The following is a 16,366-nucleotide window of genomic DNA, read 5'->3' on the forward strand; positions in this document are numbered from 1 at the left end:
TGGGGGCACTGCAGTGAAGTGTATGAATCACACCATCTGGCAACAGGCAGCGGCGACCTCAAGGTTAGAGAGGAGGTTTAAAATTAGCGGCTTGCGGGGTCGATCGCGGCTGTGGAGAGTGAGAGAGCTCATATGCGGGGGGACCTTTGAGCAAGGCCTCAAACATGATGAGACTGTGGTTGTACTGAGCTGATGTTGGGTTGCAATCTGTGGAAGTGTGCTAATGCGATCAGGATAGAGCTGCGACAGTAAATCGATTAGTTTAGGACCACTAAATTTATCGCCAACTATTTTGATAATCGATTAATCGGTTTGAGTGGTTTTTATGAAGAAGAAAAAAAGTCAAAATTCTATGATTTCTGCCTCGTAAATGGATATTTAATTAAAAATGTTCTGGTTTCATTGCTCCTCTATGACAGTAAACTGTGGACAAACAAGTAAATCATCTCTGGGTTTGGAAACACTATTGACATTTATCACCATTTTTATGACATTTTATGGACCAAAACATCGAATCATAAAGGTATACATAAAGGTTAAAAAATAAAACCAAAATGAATAATAATAATATAATAATAATTTTATTTATATAGCATCTTTTAGAAGTAGCTTCACAAAGTGCTTTCACAAAAACATACAAATCACAGACAATTAAAATCAGTATTCCAACAATTATACGGTTTTCAGGTCACATATCTGTATAAAAAATAAAAAAAATATATAAAAAGACGACATAACATAAAAGCAAGTCCAAAGAAATGGGTTTTTAAATGAAGCTTTACATTTTTTTATCTTCTTTCTCTCTTAACTATAAAAAGTATTAGTTTATGTAAGATCACGTGTTATTTTTTATCTATCATTAGCTAAGTTAAAATAACTGAAACTTTTAAAACGCCATTTTACTTTTGGCTTCGTTTTATACACCTGTTTTTTTGTTTTTCTACTTCCACGTCTTCTTCTTCTTTGGTGGCTTGTCACAATAGCTTTTGAGATTTTTTTCTGCCATCATTCTTTAAACTTCATGAAACTCAACAGAGCCAGAGTGAACCTCTCCCATCATGTTTTAAATTACAGTCTGTGGGATATATTACTTTTACGCCCCCCTGCCCACCATCACCACCTCCTCTCCACCATCCATCCTCCAGCCACCCTCTCGCTGAGGAGATATCACATCGCGCCCCCTCCCTCCCTCCCTCCCTCCCCACCGGGAACCGGCAGCAGTGGGTGCCCAACCGACCCCCCCCCCCCCCCCCCGCCCCCGGGAGCCGCGCCGAGGACGCGGCCACGCGGAGCGACGACACTTCCATACTCGGACAGTCGCCTCGTCTCCTCCGCCTGCAGCGCGTCACGGAGGCGAAGGATGCCGTGAGATTTCCCACTGGCCCTCAAACGGCACCTGGTTGCGAGTGAACCGGGGGGGGTCGGGAGGGGGGGTGGGGGGAAGGAGGTGGTGGAGAGCTGGGGGAACGGACGGCGGATAAATGACGTGATGGTTCCGGTTGAAGAGCGAGCGGAGAGGGGCTCCTGACCGGCGCTGGAGAGGAGATCACCGGACTTCATTGTGTGTGAGTGTGTGTGTTAGGTGTGTGTGTGTGTGCGTGCGTGGAGCCGCCGCGTATGATTCTGGACCAGCCGCAGTTATCTGAAAAAAAGAAAGAAGAAAGAACCGGGCTCAAACAGGTTAGTGAGATTTCATTCGGATTCCCAATCCTCCGCGCGCCATTGAACGCCTCTGCGCATCAATTTATCCGCTTAATTGGGTAAAAAGAATCAGGCCAATCAGTGATGTGACAGCTGACAAATTGACCTGCAGACGCGGATTCTGATCAACAGAGACCGTGTTTGTCTCAGCGAAGTATCTCATTCACGTCGCTATCATTGAAATGTGTCGTTCGTGTGCACTGGACTTTGACATTACTTAAAAACGATGAGCACCCAGAATGAACGGGGGGGGGGGGTGTAATGATTTACTCTCATATTCCTCCTTATAATAATAATTCATTATATCTCTGTATGAGGCTAAGAAGAAAGAGGAAAACCCATTCCGTGCTTGATTTACAGACTTTGTTGGCAACTGAACTTTACATCTGTATTTTTATTCGGCATGGTCACGACCACTTGCATAAAGATTTAAGAATCTTAAAGACGTGGTTTGTATAATCTAGAGGCTGAACTATACAATCTTTCAAACATTTCTTATGGGGACATGAAGGGGTCATGATGAGCAGCGACTGAGTAAATGTGTGAGTGCGGCGGCGGTGGATTAATACGGGAGGCGATGAGTGATACGAGTGATAATGAGTTTGTGGATTAATGATGTGAACGGAGAATAACATCCGTCCGACTGACTTACTGCGCCTCTTTCCAAACAAACAGGCTCAATTAGCTGTGTAGCTGCCGTGGGCTCAGGGGTTTTCCCAGGGGGCTTTGCAGCACTGTTGAAGATGCCATACCCCAGATGGTGACTTCTACAGGTAAGGTGTGTGTGTTCTGAGTTTATGAACAATGTAACACACACACACACACACACACACACTTTGTTATTTCTGCAGGTCAAAAGGAAGCCAGCCATTGTCCTGTACCTTATATTTCTTTAATTTATGCCCTTCTCTGCACACTTTGATCCCCTGCCCAGTCCAACGGTCCAGTTCTCCCACAGTCTATTCAACCGGAAATGATCCGAAAAAAATGACTGACACTCAGGTCATCGTGGCTCCTGGCAGCCAAACACTGAGAGAGAAACCCGGATCATTGTCAGTCATGTGGGGGGAAAAAAACGGATGACGGAATTCCGTTTAGACTGATTTGAAAATGAAATCATCCACTTTTCCTCCCCCTTTCTCCCTTTCTCTCTTCTCTCCACTCCTTGGCTGCCCCTTTTATCCGTCCCGCTCCGACGGTGGGCGGCTCTGTCCTAGATGTCGATGTGTTCCTCTCCTCACACGCGGAGATGAGTGCTTTCCGAGGCGGACGAGGCAGAAAAAGTCCCAGTTTTCACTACCTGGCTAAATTGCCCCGTGATGGAAAAATATTGTCAAAGGACCGATACTTGAATAATTGAAGCCGCACGGTTTTAAAATTGCAGGGACTCTGCTGTGATTTCCAGCGCAAAGTTGGCGGCCGCCTCAACGAAATATTCATATGATTATTTAAGAATGGATATATCAAAGAGCCACTCAGGTGCTGCCGCCCGCTCACTCTCCCTCTCTCCGCTCGCCCTCTGTGTAAAGTCTCTACCTGCTGTTGTAAAATCATCCCTCATCCTCTTACTGGGGGGCGGCCGATCGGACCATCTCATGTATCCTGGACCGTCCTAACTTGGCAAATTTATTCAGATGAGCCGTGCAGATGGCATTATTGAAAAGGTGTTAAAGTAAGATATTTCATCTCAAAAGTTGGTGGCTGACGTTGAGGTGGAACTGCTGCCGTCACCGCTGGTAGTCGAGTCGCGACTGATGAGAAGAACCAATCAGGAAGAGCCAAGGCCAGCAGCTTTTTTCTAAACTTCACTGTTTTAGGTGCTTGAAAATTTCTGGAGTAGTGTGGACGGAAGGCGTTAGCATCAGTGAAGCATTTTGAAACAAAAACACATAGTGTAGATGTAGCCTGACTGCAACCAGGAGTGTTTCAAGGGACTTTGGGGGGTCCAGGGCAAAAGAGACCCGAGGGCCCCTACATCGAACCAAACCAACCCCCCCCCCCCCCCCCCCCCCCCCCCCCCCCGCTACCCCGGCCACAAGAAACACACGCCCCTGTGTGAACGCCCCTGACTGCAGCCCGAAGCAAAACAGTGTGATTCGTTCAGAATTCAGAAAATAGGAAGCGGCATAACGGGAGAAGAACGCAGAAAGATTTGAAATCACAACCTCCAATCAGGACTTTCAGAATAAAAGTGAATACAGGTTGCAGAGATTTATGAGTTGGGCCCTTTAACAACTAAATCTGTGGGGAGAATAGTTATTCAGATTGAGGTATGATCTTGTTTTGGGCTTTATCGCCGACCGATCTGATAGTCTTAAATTGGAGTTTGAAATAAACTGATTTGAAAGCTATACATACATTGTTTTAGTCTGTTCATCGGCAATGTTTTGCAGGTCCCCTGTTCTGAAACTATGAAGTTTTCCTGTTTTTATATAATTGTAAACAGAATATTTTCGGGGGGTTTTCAGATGTTGCTCAGACATTATAAGTTTTCTGAAGATGATCATTTTCGGGGCTCAGGGAACTTGTGATGCGCGTTGTTCATAATTCTTTTCCCCAAAAAGTTTCATCTGGAGTCAGGAGATGGCTTTAGAATTGTTTGCTTTAACTGTTTAGCATATAGATTGCAAAATGAAATGTGCGGCCCAACATATTCCTGGATCCCCCCGTCCCCGAATTTCGCCCGATATTCGTCCTCATCCGGGGGGGAATTTCCAGCTGTTGTCCTCCAGTGTTGTCCGACAGCTAGCAGGCTTTTCTGTGCCAGATGTGGTATAGGAGCATCTGACAGTCACACAGCGTGTGGGCCAGACCTGGGCCAAGGACCGGGGCATATATATAAATAGAGAGAGAGCCAGAAGTGACATAAATATGTGGCAAGCGTGTTTGCCAGAATAATCTTTCTATGTGGGAAACAGAAACCATTTGGCTCAAAGTTGAGAACCTCCTGGAATGTCAATCGATTTCCAGGCCGCCGAGTCCAGGGAATCCCTGCTCCTGGCCTCGAACTGCTGCGGCACACAACTCCTGTGAAATGTGCAAAATTTTGTACGGATTAAAGAAACAAGATGTGCTGTGTTAACGAGTGAGCTTTAGAAGGTGCTTGTAGGACGATCAGCGCCGTTCCCCCCCCCCCCCCCCCCCCCGGGTTTCTCCCCTTTGCATGAAGCCAAGCTAATTGGCCGCTGGCTCCAAATTCACGAGGCATCAATCCTCTTAGAGAGCAAATAGCGAATTTCCCCAAAAATGTCTAATTATTCTTTTAATTCGTAGATAAATTGGGTTTTTTTGTGATTACATTTCCCTTTGGAGGCGTCTCTGATTTTTAGTCAGGCATCATGTGGGAGGAGAAGAAGGCTCCTGATTTCAAAGCACAATTCATCACATCATCCCACCTGAAACTGCTTCTGAGGGAAGCAGAGGTTTTTTTTCTTCTTTACCTCCCGAGGTTTCGATCAGGGACAAAGGATGGGATGTTTTGTGACGGATGTCAGTGTGTGTGTGTGTGTGTGTGTGTGTGTGTGTGTGCGTGCGTGTGCGTGTGCGTGTGCGAGCTGGCTGTTCACGCCTGTGTGTTTCTGTGCGTTCGCATTTAGCTTGCTGCTAGGATCGTTTCATTTCCCACAGAGAAAACGAATTAAAATATGACACCTCTCGCAGCTGAGTCGAGAGACGCCGAAAAACTTCTAAATATACCTCCGCGAGTGGAGTGTGAAACCTCTCCCAACATCTCTAACCGCAGGAAAGGTCGTAGCTGTGATGCTGCGGTGGCTTCGTCAAAGGTTTCAGTCGTCTGACCAGTTTGTGGGTATGTTTGGAGTTGTATAGAAACAGGAAGAGCAAAATTAGGAAATATTGTTTTGTTTATTGTAGCATGGGAATACGATTGAAAAGATCTTTGACTATAATAAGATTTGGTTTGTTGATTGCTCTTAAGAATCCAATCAGAGGCTCAAATGAGGCCTGCAGCACAGTCACAATGCTTTGTTGCTTCCATTGAGAATAAAGCATTGGCTCATGGTTGCTGAATTTTATCTGATGTTGATAAAGAACGAAATAGTGAAATGATTCCAGCTTAATGTCACAGATGAACACAACATATTTGTATGCTCCGATTGTATATTTCCCTTAGAACTAACGTGGGAGTTATAGTAGACTTTTCTGCTCACATTTTCACCAATAACTTTTTTTTTTTTCCATATTGCATTTTTGAAAATAAATTTGAAATGTCGAGAATAAAGTCGATAAAATCCGGTTGGAGGAGCGACTGACGGCTGCCAGTGTGACATCCATCTATCTATCTAGACTCTAACCTAGAAATTAAAAAAATATATTCTCGACATTTCGACTTTGTTCTCAATATGCAAAATAAAAAAATCTCCTGATGTAGAGTGAGTGAATAATCCTTTTGAATTATTAACCTGCTACACACACACACACACACACACACACACACACACACACACAGACACACACCCACACACACACACACACACACACACACACACACACACACACACACACACACGCACACACACACACACACACACAGAAAGGCTGCCTTTCAAAATTCCCTTTACTTGCACCGAAGCAAATTTGACAAGATACACACAACATGACGACCGTGGTCCCCTGGTCACCTGGGACTCGTACACCAAACGGCCTCAGGGAGGTTCTTCGTGTGGTGGAAGTCAGATTCCTCACCTCCCTCCATCCCTGTCACCTCTCCATGCAGGCACCTGACAGGATCTCTGGCTGATCCTCTCGCTCCTTTCGAGCCACATTTAAATCTGTGTGTGTGTGTGTGTGTGTGTGTGTGTGTGTGTGTGTGTGTGTGTGTGTGTGTGTGTGTGTGTGTGTGTGTGTGTGTGTGTGTGTGTGTGTGTGTGTGTGTGTGTGTGTGTGTGTGTGTGTGTGTGTGTGTGTGTGTGTGTTTCCCAGTTGAATCAGACAGCTCTGGACCCACTGAGAGTCGTCCATGAACCACGCTGGTTAAGATACTCTGACAGCGTTGGAGTGGAGTCCCCCAACCTTCCGTCGCTTGGCGTCTTTGTCTCTCCAGTCTGTTGGAAACTCTCTACTCCGAGGCTTTACTCCCAACGCTGCCTTTCTAGCATAATTTGGTTGCATGTTATAGTCGATATCGCTTATTTCTGACTCTAGAAAGATTCCGTTGCTTTGTCTGTGTTGATATACATTGTTGCGTGTTGTTGTAGTCGAAATCGCTTATTTCTGACTCTAGAAAGATTCCCTTGCTTTGTCTGTGTTGATATACATCAGCAATGGCCACAGGATCTTGAGCGGTCTAACACAGGTCTTAAATTGAATTGATGCAGAGGACCAGGAGGGAAATGGTGTACGGTGTGGTGAAGGGAGGAGGAGGAGGAGGAGGAGGAGGAGGAGGAGGAGGAGGAGGAGGAGGATGGGGTTTGAGAGTGAATGGGAGACAAAGTGTAGAGAAGAGACGAGAAGCATAAGGAGGACTGAGGACAGAGGGAAAGTGAGCCAGAGAGGGGGAGGAGATGGAGAAACGGGGAGCAAGAGAGACTTCACATCGCTTTTAACGACATTATCGTGGTCCACGCTGTTTATAATTTAGTACGATGATGCAATGGAAGATACTGCAGCAGCGAGTGAGCTGTCTGGGAGGCTCACATGCTCATTTCAACACACACGCACACACACACACACACACACACACATAGAGATTGATTCACTTTCAATGTTAAGCTAAGATGTACGATCCCCAATGTATCTCAAAACCATTGTTTTTAAAAAGGGATACACCCCAGTCACCTGGCGTCCCTGCTTCCGTTGAGACGGTTGCGAAGCAGAAAAAGAGACACGCAGGGGAAGGAACCTCTGGCCGGATTTGACTTGTTGGCAGGCTGGAGAACACGTGGCTGCACAGCCAGGCAGCAGACCAAAGCAGCCAACCCTCCGCTCACATTTGTTTTGATGTGCTGGCCGAGGTTTCGCCAGTTATGACAACGCAACCAGTGCCAGAACATTTAAACTGTTTCGGTTTGAGAAAAAACTAAAAGAAAAAGAAGAAGAAAAAAAATCCCTGCAAATTGCAGCCTTGGGAGGCTCGTAGCTTTCAGAAAATGGAATTAATTCGCCAGTAATGAGAAGGAAACTGGAGTTTTTCAATCAATTTAATTGGGATAATGAAATGTTGTTCCTCTGCAGAGAGATACTTGGATGTTTTTAGTTAGTCGCCTTGAACCGTGGATAAACAGGAGTCGCCTGGTGTTGTAATTACTGTAATGGCAGCACTTAAAATGAATCATTCTGCCTGAGCCTAATCAGATAAATGTCTAAGTGAAGGTCAAAAGCATGTATTTTATTTACCTATACAAGAGGTCGCGCTCTCCGGGCAAATTAATATTGGGATTGCATGTTTACTTCGTATTTGAGGTACTTGAGTTTCTGCTGACCTTTGCTGGCTTTTTTTTTTTTTTGTATTTTCCTACACGCTGCACACACTGCAGATGGTGCGTCGAGCAATCAACACACTTTACAGCACAAGTCACATTCACACACGTTCATACAGCGCTGCTATTTATCGCTTCGTACACACACAGCCGTCAGAGGTAAGTTTTACAAATATGCCGATACTGGACTACTGTATATCTGTGATCGGCCAATAATCATCCCTTAAAATCGGTTGGGATTTATACCCCACACAACTCAGGACTTTTTCTGTGTGCAACGGACATAATACGAAATAGAAAACGAAAAATGACAGACAGACGCACGTCGGCATGTGGTTTAGTATGCTGAAACTATACTGCACATAGGCATGTAACATTCTGGCCATATGGCTGCTGTGTGCCCAGTAGGCGATGCTGCATTGGGCATACTAATATATCTACAACCCCGCGTGTCAGGTTCACATCCAGGGAGGAGTCCGGTCGGAATTTTAATCCAATCCAGGTTGTGTCTTTTATGTTGATGGATTTCATTGCGTGATCACATTCCGAGTCACATACCTGAAGTCATTTATTGTGAGTAAAAAATCCCACACGTCAAACGGTTTCTACCTCGTCTCTCTCGTATCATAGTAAATTTGACTTTGTCTCCACAGGAATGGACTGAAAGAAGCCGTTTGAAGTGCAACAGTCGCCAGTAATCTGAGGCTAAACGATCATTGAACTAATCGCACGGGCCGATAAATCACAGCACAGAGAGTAGTCGTTTGCTGCAGCTGACCGTTTCCTCTCTGTCCTCCTGCAGGAGTTCCAGCGAGAGGAGGTTTCGAGAGCGACGCTCCGCAGGCCCGTCATGGTTTCCCACCTCCTCACCCCCCTCCGTCATCTCTGCATCTCCCGTTGTCGTCTAATGTAGGTGTCTCGTCCCTTCTGCTGCAGCTCAGACGTCCCCGCGCTTATCGGGCTTGTTCGTTGTCTCTTACCGGGAGTTAGATGGGAAGATTGTTCGCACTCTCGCGTCAGTGTGGAGCTCAAATGGCGAAAAAAATGGCGATCCTGCCTCCGTCCCAAGTTTCTAAAAAGTATGCCTGCAAACAACTATAAAACTTAACATGTTTACGCCTATGTAAAAAAAAAAAAAGTTGTGTGTTTCAAGTTATTGCCCCAAATGATAGAGCTAGAGATACAATCTAAAGCCGATATCAATCAGACAACTATAAACCATCATATGATATCATGATGTGATAAATGACATCATGATGAAGTCACAAAGACTATATCTTTTTCAACGGTATATCTGCTTCCCATAGGCCTACAGACACAGCCTAAAAGCGTATATAGTTCAAATTCATTTATGATCATATGGTAGGAACGACATCATAATGACAATGCTATAAAGTCAGAAAATGACATTGTATAGTTTAGTAGCGCATTCACTTTGAGACACAATCTACAGCTTAATTACTTCAACTGATCTTTTATCATCATATGGTAGAAATGACGTCACAATGGAATGGCATTATTACAATATCACAGAGTTCGCAATGCCTTGTTGGGGTATAAACAGTGCCTCTAATGCCTGTTTTGGATTTCAGGAATTTTTTCTTTGTTAAATTTTATTCTGTATGACTTTCGCTTTGTCTTTTTCTTTCTCGGGACCCTGTCGGAAAACGGTGTTTTCACACGAACGTGTTAATCCCTCGGATTTTTTCTTTTAATGTCTGTAATTTATGAATAAATCATACCTTGTCATATCATATCATATCACGTAGAGAGCAAATTAGGAGTGAGTGGTATCCACGCCTCCCGGAGAGTCTCTCTTTACGCCACCGACCGCAGAAGCTGTTCTGTAGGTTTCGTGGCGGGCCGAGCGCCAGACCGACGCACTTGACTTTAATCCATCACCGCTTCATATCTGCGCGGCCTGAGACAACCCCGGCTGTCTGACAACAGCCGCACGATAACCACCCGGTTTCAGCGCGTTTCATCAGTTGCAGTCACATCACGGTGGTACACGAACACACCGCCGTCATCGCAGGCATTATAGAAACCTTTTGTTGAGACGCAGAATATTCAGCAAAACGTTAGTCCTACTGAAATCCACATCTCTCTGTTTTCTCCCTCTCCTTCTCTCTGTCGGCCTCCGTCTTTCCCTCGCTCCTCTGCTTCCCTCGCTCTGAAAGGGTTTGATGGAGAGCTGGTCGAATGTCAGCGGGAACTATCGTCATATCCGGAGGAATTCTCGCCGGAGTGATACTGCTCTGCATCGTCGCAGTGCTCTGTTACTGTCGACTCCAGGTATCACCTGTGTCACCTGTGCGCGCGCATGAATCTGACATTTTCAATGTTCATTTTTTCTTATGAACCAGACAGATAGAAGATACTTTATTGATCCCGTTACACAGGAACACAAGCAGGGAGCGTGAGATGAGAGCTGTAGTAGAGCGGTAAAAGTTTAGCGGCTCTCACAAACAAGGATAATGAAACAAACAAAAGGAGAAGCAGCAATACGAAAAACAATAGTGACAAGCGCAGTGAGACAAATGTGTCCACGTAAATATATATGTGCATATAAACGTAAAAGAATATAAACAAAAAACCTTTTAAAACCTTTGCTTTCGGAAGTTTGAAATGAATAAAATGAGGGTGTGATAAAAAATGAGTTGATCCCAATCCTGTAATTTGTGCACACGCGGTCTTTTTCTCGTCGCATGTTGATATTTATGTTGTTTTCACTGTGTAGTTCAGTGTCAGTCTCACGCTAGTGTGGTTTTCATCCCTTGTTTGTTTGCCTCTTTTTAGCGCAGTAGCACTTTGACACCGTCAAGACGTCATCTGGCTTGTAATTGCTTCTTGATTACAACACATACCCACTCAGTCTAATACTAATGCTCCGCTGTGTCGTGCTCACCACCCCGTGTGTCATTGCCGCCAGCACTGCGGCTCCAGCTCCTCTGGTTCAGACCCGCTCTCCCTCTTGTCTCCTCCCCTCCGCAGTATTACTGCTGTAAGAAAAATGACTCCGAGGTGGACAGGGGCTCCGGGGTGGAGGCCGACCCCCTCTCCCACTTTCCCTGCAACGCGTGCAACGCCCTCGCCATGGACGGCGCCGCCATCACCCCCGTCTCCCTGGATCAGCTGGAGACGGGCTCCCACCACAGCCACTGTCCCACCTGTTCGCCGTACCCCGTCCGCTCGGGACTCGCGGACAACGCGCGCAACGGCGGGGAGCGGCTGGGCTTCCACACGTACTACGAGAACCCGTCCGTCTCCCTCCCCCTGTCGGCCAACCCGCCGGGCTCCTCGCCGCTGAGCTACTACAATCCCACGGACATGTTCCCTCCACCGCCGCGCCCCTACAGCACCGACGTCTAACGAACAAACATATAGAAAGTCGTTACTTGAGCACGCCGGACATTTACACGCGTCGAGCACATAGCCCTTTGGTTGGGGACTCAAAATTCGGGGGATGTATTTACAATACAGCACAGTGACACTCACATTGCCCACATTGCTGCACATGCTCACTTCAGCCACACAGACTCGTTCATCCGAGGAACGTGGCCCATAAACTGAGCAGACCCTCCGCGTGGGCGACGAGTCCACGGACCGACCAGCCCCTGGCGGAGCAGCAGGCAGCAGCGCTAACATGCCGATATAATCGGCACGGATGTGGCACAGTACTGAAACGTGTCTTTGTAGATCGGATCACCGGTGTGATCCAGTCCACATTTAGGTGTGAACACACGGGTGCGGTCATTGGAAGGTGGTCACGGACACACGTGACCATGCCTGTACTTTATAGTGTGATCACACGAGGGGGCCCCCACACGCACTACAGGACCACCAAGTCATTTGTTTTCATTGTTCCCATGAAAAGCTTATTGTAAAAACTAAAAGTATTGGGATTTAGAGTAGACGCTTGGGTCATAGCAAAACAGTTCATGAATGAAATAAAACCAAACAACTTAAATTCCACCATAAGTTTCGGTTGCGCTTCACGTAATGGGTTCATTTCAAAATAATTCTCCAGAAGTTTTCTGGATGTCACAATGTATTTTTAGTTCCCATGGTAAGAAATGTTGTAATTTCCTTACAAAGAAAAAAAATGAAAGTGCAAAAGGCTGTTAGAAACTCAAGTGAATATTAATTGATAATCTATTATTATTATTGAGAACTTTATTCTCCTCATACAGTATGTTGAATCGTACGCTTGCCTGTTCACAGTTTCCCCTCGTTCATTTCATTCACTTGCACTGTCTAAATAACTCTCTAGGTTACACTGACATTTATAATATAAAGGATTTACTATTTTCCCTAAAACCAAGCACCATTCATACATCTTAAAGACAACCAGAAGGAAACGATGCAGCCATAAAAGAAAGTAAAACGTGTGCCCTCTGCTCCACTTGCTGTAAAAAGTGACACTGGCAAAATGAAAAAGTTAAGACACAATATTTCCAGAAAAATACAGTAATATTTGATTGGACATGAAAGGCAACAAAGATCAGCCCCATTATCTGTCAAAAACCTGACTCCTACACAGGACTGTTTATCAAGTAGGAAAAAAACAAAAACAGGCTGAGTGATTTGACAAACCTTGAAAACAAAAATAGTTGATTTGTCTTTAGAATAGATGGTCCGCTGGTTCTGAACAGCCGTGTAAATCCCCTTTTCCTTACCGTGTGGAAGTACATTTGTATTTTTTTTTCCTGTGCCAAGCACCAGTCACATTTTTTCTACACGCGATCGAGCCAAATTGCTCAATATCGCAGACTCGCCTCCTTGTGGCTTTAGGCGTGAGGTGAAACGTGTGATCCCGAGGACGCCTTTCTGCAAACACATTGCTTTTGCTGACGTCCATCTTCACTTTGTGAATATATCTGGTTGCAGAGTGCTGAATCTAAAACCTGGAACACCGCCACTTCTTTGGTTTCTATTACCCCCCCCCCCCCCCCCCCCCCCACACACACACACACACACACACCTCCTGCCTGCTAGTGTTAACTGAAACGCCCGACAGCCTGAGAACCCCCCCACCTCCCACCCCAAGCACTCCAGCTTACCACGCATGAGGGCTAACAGTTTTTCTACGAGCACGCTCGTTTGCCAACTATAGAAACTGTGAGTTTTTGTCCGCGGGGGGGGGCACAAAGAGCCAGGGAGACATTTATTAAGCATTTTTTGTGCATCTTGCACAAATATTTCAAGGAGCCTAGTGTTACGGCCCCTCTTTGAAGGAAAAGAAGAGTGCAACGAAAACATCAAATATATGCAGGAGTCGAAATGAAATGTATGAATTTACTTAAGTGTATTACAAACAGTTAGTTCAACAGATTGTGCGACACGTAGACAAAGGAGTGGGGGGAATGAGACGGGGCGCTGGTGCCAAATAATTGAAATGAAGAAAACAAAACAAGGCCTAACTGACGACTATCACACAAAGAAACTGTTCAGAAAACAAAGACCTAGCTGACTTATCTAATAAAGGGCTGCACAAAGAAATACACACGTGGCACCGACCCACAATCCCAGTGGGTCGAACACGAACCACCTGCGGTCTTGCTACATGTAAGGGTGCCCAACTCAACCTACCAGTCCACGATCTCCCCCGCCACAGAAATACATTAGTTTCACAGCTATTCGGCACCCCATAATACTCGTCTCGCAGACAGAGAGCAGAATGAACATTAAAAACGGCAGGCGAGAGGCAGGATCCTGAGACTGGGCCCTTTTTTTTAAATGGAGCAGACCAACGTCCGATTGGACCATTGACAGGCGGACTCCAATCAGGTCATAAGTACCTGGAGGGAAAACTGAAAGGGACACACACACACACACACACACACACACACACACACACACAACCAGCCCTCTCACTCTGCTTGGCTACCTAGTTTCAGTCTCTTGGGAGAGGAGGAAGAAAAAAAAGTCCACAACAAAAGTGTGACTTTTGTTTGCTTCTACTTTCACTTCAGGCGAATTGAAACCAAGAGCTGGTTGATTTCGCGGTGTCTTCCGTACGATTTGATGTGTTTGAAATGAGTCTTTGTCCATGTTTACAGATTGAAGTGAACAAGATACTAGGTTCATGTAAGCGTAGGTTTTTGTATATCTACAGTATAAGCCATTGTGTATCTGCTATACAGTACAGTATCGGGATGCCGTGTTATTCCACAGTATATGCCTGAATCTATTTATTTTTTACGGAGTATCGTAGTGTTTGTGCAGGACGTGAGGGGTAACGGTGTGTTTTAGTGACTTTGTTCCGAATGTGAGTTTCTCCACACTCTTCCATTATCACTCCATGTTGATCGCAACTGGACAGTGGGGAGATAATGGACATTTACATTTGGAAACGAAGGTTTGACTTTATCTAGTTATCAAACATTGAGATAAATACATGGAAGAAAAAAATGGTCTTTAGAAAAAAAAACAACAGATAAAAGATTTATTGGTCAAAAGACATATTTAAGGTATTTGTTCACTATATTGTCACGTCACAATGTTTCCACCAAAGCTGTTGGATTCACTATCACGTCTCCCAGCTTTTCTTCTCCTCTCCTCCCATTGTTGTGCATAAGTATGTGCTAAATTATATATGTAAAATTACTTTTTTGTTCATTCACCACCACTTTCAGATCCACTCGCTCAACACGCAGTTTGGTGAAAGAGGTTTAGCTTTTAGGTCGTCGCACCACTGCTGTATCAGAACTGACATGAGCACCTTTTTTTAAATTTTCAGGTTCATGCTTTTGTTCTAACGGTTAAAAAAAATGTATTTTTCAGATTTTTATGTATGAAACTAGAATTGTTATACCCTGATACAGTAAAAAAAAAAAAAATCCACCATGTTTCACAAATTGTTCCCTTTTTTGAGGAGGAATAAATGTTTGTACATCTGTCTGGACTTTTTCTTACGATGATTCAGACAATAGTTAGTCACAATGTTGAAATCACAGTGTCTGGTTCATAAAAACAATAACAGTAATTTCAGCAGTTTCTGTGTTAAAAATAAAATAAAAAAAGTCACCGACCACCGTGTCGTGGGAAAACTACACAGATGACACAATAAGTTGAATAAAATCACAGACGAAAGTGAGAAGGAGCTACATGCAGAAGCTTGGGGAAACTTGGGGGGGGCAAAAAAAAAAAAAATGTTGTCGTCCATGTCAGGACAAAGGGAGAAATTGGGAGAAACTGCATCGTGACGTGAAACCGAAAAAAGTGGGCGGGTGTGCCGACTCCTCTTTGTTGTCCTGCATTTAGCTCTGGTATTCTATCGCTTTACCTGCCGGACCCGTTTGCTCTCCTGCTGAGCTGCTCAGCCCGGGACAATAATAGAGCGAGAGGTCTGTGTCACACCAACAACAACAAAACTAAAACAACTACATTATGGAAGCCTATCATCTGTGTGTGTGTGTGTGTGTGTGTGTGTGTGTGTGTGTGTGTGTGTGTGTGTGTGTGTGTGTGTGTGTGTGTGTGTGTGTGTGTGTGTGTGTGTGTGTGTGTGTGCGTGCGCGCGTTTGTTTGTGTCTGTGAGAGAGAGAGTGTGTTTGTGTGTGTGTGTGTGTGTGTGTGTGTGTGTGTGTGTGTGTGCGTGCGTGCGGGGGGGGGGGGTGTGTGTGTGTGAGAGAGAAGACAGGTGACGTGATAAGAAAGGGGAGCACTGTAGTGGGTGTCGTTCTTTCACACACTCCCTCAGGTCTCATATAAACCTTGCCGAACCTGTTACAGCCCATACACCTGCAACACACACTCACGTCACATAACACTGTGTGTGCGTGTGTGTGTGTGAGTGTTTCTCACTGCTGCTTACAGGTGACAGTGTGTGTGTACTGTAAGTGTAGCTGCACCTCACCTGTCGGGAATTATCTCTTTCTGTTCTTCACCTTTGGACTGCGAGCTGAGTTTCCGTGTGTCCGGACCACTTGGACTTTATCCCGACTGTGCTCTTTTTATTCCTGTTTACACTCTGGTGCTGGATCGACCGCTCGCCTGCGTCACTGCGGGTGAAAACAAGACAGCTTCATCTCTCTGAACTCGTCTGCCAACGCTTCTCGATTTCTGTTGTTTGGAGTTGGAGGCTTTCGTCTGCAAAAAAAAGACAGCGATTGTTTGTGTGTCCGTGCGAGTGGGATCAGCTCCTGGAGCTGGGCGCGTTTGGGCAAGATGATGGAGGAGGTGTCCACGATGATGGCGTACGATGCCCATGTCATGGAGCAGATGAG

The 16,366-nt window shown here is 45.3% G+C and overlaps 2 protein-coding genes across 5 annotated transcripts in view; both read left to right on the plus strand.

Annotated features, from left to right (window-relative positions):
• Window positions 1-1,309: 1,309 nt before the first annotated feature.
• LOC118285794 (protein FAM163A-like) lies at window positions 1,310-15,038 on the plus strand. Of its 3 annotated transcripts, none has more exons than XM_047327216.1 (5): window positions 1,310-1,680; window positions 2,377-2,479; window positions 8,941-9,047; window positions 10,319-10,433; window positions 11,133-15,038. In XM_047327216.1, the coding sequence occupies exons 4-5, from the start codon at window positions 10,341-10,343 to the stop codon at window positions 11,508-11,510; spliced, it is 471 nt and encodes a 156-aa protein (XP_047183172.1). In that variant the 5' UTR covers window positions 1,310-1,680; window positions 2,377-2,479; window positions 8,941-9,047; window positions 10,319-10,340; the 3' UTR covers window positions 11,511-15,038. The 3 variants fall into 3 exon arrangements, with proteins under 3 accessions (XP_047183172.1, XP_035465524.1, XP_035465525.1); XM_035609631.2 differs by having other exon boundaries at window positions 2,377-2,474; XM_035609632.2 differs by having other exon boundaries at window positions 1,310-1,565; window positions 2,377-2,474.
• Window positions 15,039-15,859: 821 nt separating this feature from the next.
• Window positions 15,860-16,366, plus strand: part of LOC118285791 (rab GTPase-activating protein 1-like) — a 3,272-nt gene continuing 2,765 nt past the window's right edge. For both annotated transcript variants that reach the window (XM_035609625.2, XM_035609626.2), the window contains exon 1: window positions 15,860-16,366. This exon is cut by the window's right edge and continues 52 nt beyond it. In XM_035609625.2, the coding sequence (XP_035465518.1) occupies window positions 16,308-16,366 (59 nt within the window). In that variant the 5' untranslated portion in view covers window positions 15,860-16,307.

This window comes from Scophthalmus maximus, chromosome 15, assembly GCF_022379125.1.
Source record: "Scophthalmus maximus strain ysfricsl-2021 chromosome 15, ASM2237912v1, whole genome shotgun sequence".
NCBI lineage: Eukaryota > Metazoa > Chordata > Actinopteri > Pleuronectiformes > Scophthalmidae > Scophthalmus > Scophthalmus maximus.

Bases quoted from the DNA above. Each gene is read 5' to 3' on its own strand.
- LOC118285794 (XM_047327216.1), top strand. From the start codon at position 10,341: ATGTCAGCGGGAACTATCGTCATATCCGGAGGAATTCTCGCCGGAGTG. The intron at 10,434-11,132 runs GTATCACCTGTG...TCCCCTCCGCAG, and splicing joins TCTGTTACTGTCGACTCCAG to TATTACTGCTGTAAGAAAAA.